General features: G+C 41.5%; 1 protein-coding gene across 1 annotated transcript; it reads right to left on the bottom strand.

Moving 5' to 3' along the window:
• Positions 1-245: 245 nt before the first annotated feature.
• On the bottom strand, positions 246-4,458 carry LOC103799315 (egl nine homolog 3). Its single transcript, XM_009071624.1, has 4 exons — positions 4,342-4,458; positions 2,699-2,835; positions 1,957-2,030; positions 246-633 (listed from the first exon to the last, which is right to left on the bottom strand). Exons 1-4 carry the CDS (start codon positions 4,456-4,458, stop codon positions 596-598), a joined length of 366 nt encoding a protein of 121 aa, XP_009069872.1. The 3' UTR covers positions 246-595.
• Positions 4,459-7,245: the final 2,787 nt, after the last annotated feature.

Below are 7,245 nucleotides of genomic sequence, written 5' to 3'. Positions count from 1 at the left end.
GATGACTGTGTGGATAAAAATCTATTTGGAAAGTCATGCTATTGGAGAGCTGAGCCAATGTTCTGTGCAACAAAGTGATGAACAGTACACTGACAGGTCCATTTGAGACAGACCATAAGATGACACTCTACAAATATCCAGTTTAATTTCACGTGTCCAGTATCCCTACATGCCCATTAGCAGTCTGCCACAGATTTTAAACTTGTAAAGCTCCTTCCGATTGAGCTAGATTTTTTTATTCCCCCCCCCATAAAGTGCAAATAAGACTCAGGGTTTTACCACTAGTTCAAATGATCATTATCTTAGTTACAAGAGTGATCAAAAGCCAGTTGGCTGAGTCACTACCACTAGGCTTAGTGATACTTTTTTTTTTTAACCCTGGTTACTTTTTTCAGCAAAAGGCAAAGAGAAAATAAGTGTTCCTTCTGTCAGATGCAGCATGACAGGAGGCTGCCTTAAGTACCATCAGGATAAGATGCACATGCTAGACACAACCAGTGTGTTCTTGTGCATAACAATGATTTGCCCTTGTTTGATGGAAATGGAAGTCATCTTTGGGATCTTATTTCCTCACAAAGAGTTCAGGAACAGTTAATTAGTCTTCGTTAAGAGGTGCTTCTCTCTTCCTTGCATCTATATCAAAAAGAAGGGAGAGGCAGTTAAAATACAGTATTCTGACACTATTCATCTGAAAACTCAGAAACAGAATAGTCTGCTTGTTTTCAGTGGACAACACTTCCCATTTCCTAGTGGATATGAATCCATTATGTGGACTGAAATTCTGTATGATACCACAACAAGTTAATGAGACAGTCACACCAAGGTATTGTACATCTGTCCTGTTGAAACTGAAGACTACTCATGCAGTATGTAAGTAGCCCAACAAACTTTCAGACTCCAGATCACTGATACTTCCCCCACTCCCCACCCCTTGGCCCCTTGCTCATGATCTTCTTTAAGGGTGAGGCCAGTATTTGCTTTGCACATCAGCAAGAGATGACAAGCAGTCTGTTCTGATAAGCATTTGACTAATACCAACTTTGCTGGACACAGCTGCACACATTTTAAAAAGACAAGTGCTCTCCACACTGTATTTTGAAGAACTGCCTGAGGCAGCTGTTGAAGACCAAATCTTAAACTGCTCCAAACAGAAAACCTTTGCTCATGGTCCCAGGAAGGGTGTCAAAGCACATCTGGACAGCTTAGTCCATAACCCATATATCATTACTACAGTAGCAGGCAGTGTGGCTGCCATCAGGAAAGATGGGGTCACCTCTTTCTGGGTTTACTTTAAACTATCTGTGAGACCCAGTTAAATGTAAGTAGCTCTTGAAGTGCACCATGATCACAGCTACTCTAGCACTGCCTGCCAGAAGATGCACTTACATCTATTTCTAAACTTAGTTTCTTTCCAACCCATAATCTACATATTCTAAGGTAATTATGAATATCCTGACTCAGGAATTATTTGTAAATTAATGACAAATGCCTTTTGCATTATTGCAGGCCCCAACTGCCCATTATTAATATAGAAGACAGCCCTACTTGGCTAGAACATTCAGAGAACACAAACTGTTAGTGAAAAACTTTGTGCTCAACAAGGTTTTCAGGGGGTAAAATATACTTCCCAAGTAACAAAAGAAGAGCTGGCTCCCAGTGACTGGAGCTTGGAAAAAGTCTCAGCAGTCCTTCGGGAGAGAAATCACAAACTGTCTCTCCTATTTTACCCATCACATTCATCAGGGATACTAGGGCCAGAGCTGCATCTTCTTCTGTCAAATTCTCCACTTCGCATAAAATAACTGACTAGTGACTAGAGATGAAAAAGCTTTCTAAATCTGCATGACATACCCTTCTAGCTACAAAATCATTCCAAATCTGTCTCTGACTTTGGAAATATCAAAATGCATTAAATTCTTTCTGGTGAACATGAATATATGAAAAAAGAAATCATACCAGTTAAGTTCCTGAACTTTTTTTTGGCTTCTGCTCTTTCTTCAGCATCAAAATACCACACAGTCATGGCATATCTATAAAAGAAAGAAACCACGCATTTGTTTCCAGAGTCCTGGAGTTTGATAATCATGAAGAAAGCAAAAAACAAAACTGGATAAAAAATTAGGATGCAAATGGCATATCTTTGTAGATATCTAGCGACAGCATCTTAGTGTGTATTTTATCAAGTCAGATAGAAATATAGGTGAGAATTTCTGCTTGGAGACACCAAAGAGAGCACAGCCCCTGGTAACAGAGGGCAAAAGTAGCTTACAGACCTTTGCATGTTTTTCTGTTATGGGACGCCTGTAGGCAGCTTGGGGGTTGCCCTGCATCACATCAGTTTTCATAGCCTGCTGACAGATGGTAGTCCCAACAATCCCTACAGTGTTATGAGGGCAAAAGAATAACCCAGCACCTCCCAGCTAAACAGCTGTGCCTGGCTTGAAAGATTTCTCCTGTCAATGGTTAAAGGCCTTTTTTTTAATCACACAAGGAAACTTGTCATTCTAGCTTGCTCTTCCTTATTTGATAAAAGAATTCCCAGGGACTCAAAACCAGAAAATTTACTCGATATCTGTGTATTTTTTATCCACATGTGTACTTAAACACATGATGGCCATAATTTTAAATACAAATATTGGTAGAAGAGATGCTTTGGGTTTTTTCTTGGCCAAATATCAATACCAAATACACTGCTTACCTGGTCGCATAAGAAGGCTGGACTTCGTGTGGGTTCCTTCGATCTGACCAAAAAAAGAGTAATCGGTCAAAAATCGGCTCCACATCTGCTACATAGGACTTTCCTTCTGGGAATATCCGAAGAATTCCACCATGCAGCTGGAAGAAAAGGAAAGGTTGCTTTTTACACATATAAGCACCCACATATTCATCTAAATTCCTACTCTCAGACAGATCAACACTCCCAACCAACTTAGCGTCGTCTGCAAATTTACTGAGCGCGCACTCAATCCGCACATTTTGCGTGGTTACAACAGCCCGGTTTCTCTACCATATAGTCTTTCCATGCACCATGATTTTCAGGAAAAATGTCTGGTGATCTGCACACACTGCAGAAATTTCAAAAGATGAGGATGAACCCTGCTTCCACCATGCTGCTGTTAGAGGGCTCTTTGAAGGCTTTTGTGCTGCACTACAGAGTACAGGAAAGGCGCTGTCAACTCAGCACTGACCTGACACAGTACCTCCAAGCAGCATGCAGACCTCAGGGAGAAACTATTAGGTCAAGTTTAAAGCCACGTGGCTGCTTTCATAGCACAGTATGGTTATGCTGTTACACTGCATCTCCTCCAGCATACACTTGCATAAAATTACTGTTACACCTACATAATAAACTCCATCAGTGTCCTGGATTTCAGTTAGCTCTTCTTAGTGCCCACTTGGGTGATTCCTCACCATTCAAATAAGGGTGCAGTGCACAAAATAAATTGGCTATTTGCATTTCCTCCCATATCTCTTCCTTCATTTTATTACACTGAGGTGTTTCACTCTCATACTCTTTGTAAAGGGATGTGTTTTTCTGCAACAAGGCATTTCTCAGCGGCATTACCTCTGTACCTGAACTCACTTATTACAGGTTCATAGTATTACACGTGCTTAAAGAGCATCTTGGCCTAAAGTCACGTTAGAGAAGCACAAAGCATAGGACAATTTTCAACAGATAATCCACAAGAATGGTTTGTGCTTCATTATGACAACGGAATTGCAAAGAGGCATCTCGCAACTTTACAAACCCTTATTTTGTTTCAAACTTAAAGGTATAGTACATTCAAGGCTGACATAATTGCCTTAATAGTAATATAGGCAGAAAGAAGAGTTCCATCCTGCCAAGGCTTTTGTGCTGGTGGAGTCAAAGACAGGAAGCACGAACCAAACTAAGTCCCACTGCTTCATAAATAAGAAAACCACAAAGATCTACTGCAGCTTAGCCTGAAGTACCAGGAATGATAAAGTCACAAATTTGGGTTGTCATTTTACTCTGCCCACAGAATCCACTTATTCTTTAGTGGATTGCTTTTCTTTCTAGTGCTTCATTGCTGTTTTCTCTAAACAAAGTGTTAAGAGCACACAGCCCAGAGCTTAGAACCTTTATTCTATCGTGACAAAATAGTATTTGTGCGGGATGGTAGAGAGAATAATAAGGAAACAGTTCAAATTCTTACTTCCAAAGGCTTGCCATAAACACCAAGAAAACAAAAGTAGATATGAAGAATGGACCAGCTGTTCAGAAGTTCACCAGAGTTCACAGAAACAACTGACATCTCCAAAGCTGCTTCTGAAGTAGTTTTTCCTTCATGTTCTGCCTCAACCCCATGTCTTACTCACCTTGGAGTCCCAATTCTTATTCAGGTAATAAATACAGGTGATACAGCGCCCGTCGCCGTTTGGATTGTCCACGTGACGAACATATCCAGTTCCATTTCCAGGATAACAAGCGACCATAGCCTGAAAGATAAAGATTGTGAAATCATTAATTCTACAAAATGCCTACCTTCAGTTTTAATTTGCTAAGCATCCTTCCACCACCAGTTTGGCTCAGTATTTTTCAGATTATGAATCCAAAACCTACAGCAGACACCACCAGAAGGTACCTTTGCACACAACTTCTTTCACAGGTTGGGTCAGCCAGTGTGAAACTCCAAACTGGAAAATAAATACCCCTCATAATTCACAATATATACACTAAAGTAGAAGAAAAAAATGAACTGAACTAAAGCACTAGTATGTATGGTACAAGCTCTACAATCTACGTGACTTTGAGGCAGTTTCAGCTAAAGTTTGCTTGAGTTTCTAAAGATAAGCAGTCATTGCAAAACTGACTTGCCAGTCATAATGAAAGTAGAATGTAAACCCAGGATGTCATGTCTTACTACCACCATTCTCCTCTATTCATATCTTCCAGTCACTGAGATATACACTCATAGGGTCCAACACACAGTGAGAGTCCTCAGGAGGTGTGGGTAAAAGTCCATAGAGCTAAGTCTGCAAAAAATGCAATTCCTTTCGTGCTGTTTGCACAGGGCAGTGCATGTTTGCTTTCATGGACAGCCACAGAACTAAATGAACAGCTTTCAGAGCATACTTCTCTCTTTGATCATCTTCAGTCTTGCTGATACAGTTGCTTAATTCATGGTTTAAATTTCACCTTGAATGATAAGCCTAACATGAATTATTCCAAACCACATGAGAGTTAACAGGTCTTAAAAGGTTTTTTACAGCAAAAATGTATTAAATTTAGTTAACATTACTAGCAGCCTAAGCAGAATGTAAGGAAGAGCAGGTAAGACTGATGGTAGGGTACTAGATCTTTGTTTCATAGTTACTTCTTCACTATTGGGGCTACCTGGGAGTGAAACAGATCACCACTAAAGCTATTGCAATTATAAGTCTTGTTCCCACTCCTCTGACATCTCCTTTCATTGCTTGCCAGTATTAGCAGCCAGAGTGATGGGAGATGATGGACTAAGTTCAGTTGGAAAACTTCACACAGTATCCAGACATAGTCTCCCCAGAAATGAGGAAAGGGTGATAATCACTCCCCTCAATCTATGTGCTGTGCTCCTGTAAATAACGCCCTGTATGCTGTTGTGCACAAAGCATGCTGCAGGCTCATGTTCAGTTCACTATCCACCAAGACCACCTGTGAGTTCCCAGGCAAGCAGAGCTGCTGGCAGGCCCCAGCCTGTACTACTGCAAGGGGCTCTTCCTTCCCAGCGGCAGGACTTGCATTTGTCTGTGTTTAATTTTGTAAGATTCCCATTGGCCTGTTTCCCCAGACCATCTGGGTCCCTTTTGGTAGCAGCCTTGCCCTTGAGGGCATCAGCTGGTACCCCTAAGTTTGGTGTCTTCTGCAACACTTGAATAGAGTGCACTCTGCCATCTCCTTCAGGTTACTGATAAATAAAGATGATTAACAGGACAGGTCCCATGATGTCGTGCTGCATTTGCTACCAGCCTCCAGGTAAAATATGACTCATTGACCACCACACTCCAAGCCCAACCATGCAACCAGTTTTTTACCCATCTAGCCCCCCAGCTACCAAAACCTTGCCCTGCAAATCCAAGACATCCTGGGAGCTGAGAGTGCAAAGGCGAGGAGGCAGCAGCTCTGACAGACTGGCAGGGAGGAGGGCTGGACTGCAGCAGCTGCACACTTGTCTCTGCCATGGGCACGGCTGCTGCCAAGGGGATGTGCACCTACACTGCCAGTGTGAGGCCCAGCTCAGCAGAGCTCTACTAACCATACCAGAAGGATGATGCACAATGGGAATAAAACTCTGTTGACTGATAATACCTCATTTTCAAGTCAATGTACAACACAAAATTATGGAGGCCTTAAGTCTCTCTTCAGAGAGTAGACATTACTTCAAGATTACTAGACTGCCTAAAAATCAGTGCAATATTAGTAGTGTTTTTTAATGCCACAATCAAAAAGCTGTTGAACAGCACCAGACTGCAGGCCAGATCCTTAAAGGGATTTAGGTGATTTACTTACTACCAAAACCTGGGCAAAAGGCCAGGATTTTCCCCAGCCTCCTCCACATAATATGTTCTCTTAGCAGAAGATGTGCTTTGTCTCAGAGACCTTAATAAATTATTTATTTATTTACAGCATGCACCTCTTGCAACTGAAATGCTAAGTCCCTGGAGATGAAGTAGAACAATTCCCACAGAATCCTAAAGCATTGGTCACACTATAGCTTAACTTTCAGAAAAGAAAATAGAGGGAAAAAAAGTTTTCTAGGAGCAACAGGGAAAGGACAAAAGCAGAAGTGAAATATCTTTTTTCCTGGCACAGGGAATATCTGAATGAAACCTTAAACAATGAACGGAAATCATTCTGGCCCTCCTAGAGCCTGTTGAAACGATGTCAAGCTTTATCAGAGCACTGGCTGGAGCAGCTCCAGAGCAGATCAAGCTGGCCCCAGCAGGGATTCCAGCTGTTAGCACTACTTTTGCATTCATTCAAAGCAAACAAGAAACAGGAGATGAGATGCATGACCCAGACTTAATTTAGGTAAATGGTGAACACTGGTATTTGCCAGTTAAGTGCCCGGTCTAGCTACAAAAGCCAGGGGCTTGATCACAGTAATTAAATCATTTACCAAATGCAGGAGTGGAGTGTCAGTAAAAAATATTTCCTATACTTTTGGCTATTGTGTCCAGAAGAGAGCACTCCATTTTTGGAATCAACTCTTCCCTTCATTAAGCAACTCCAAACCGAAACTA

Source organism: Acanthisitta chloris, unplaced genomic scaffold, assembly GCF_000695815.1.
Source record: "Acanthisitta chloris isolate BGI_N310 unplaced genomic scaffold, ASM69581v1 scaffold1783, whole genome shotgun sequence".
Lineage (NCBI taxonomy): Eukaryota > Metazoa > Chordata > Aves > Passeriformes > Acanthisittidae > Acanthisitta > Acanthisitta chloris.
The sequence above is the reverse complement of the archived record's forward strand: the minus strand, read 5'-3'. Positions and strand labels throughout refer to the sequence as shown.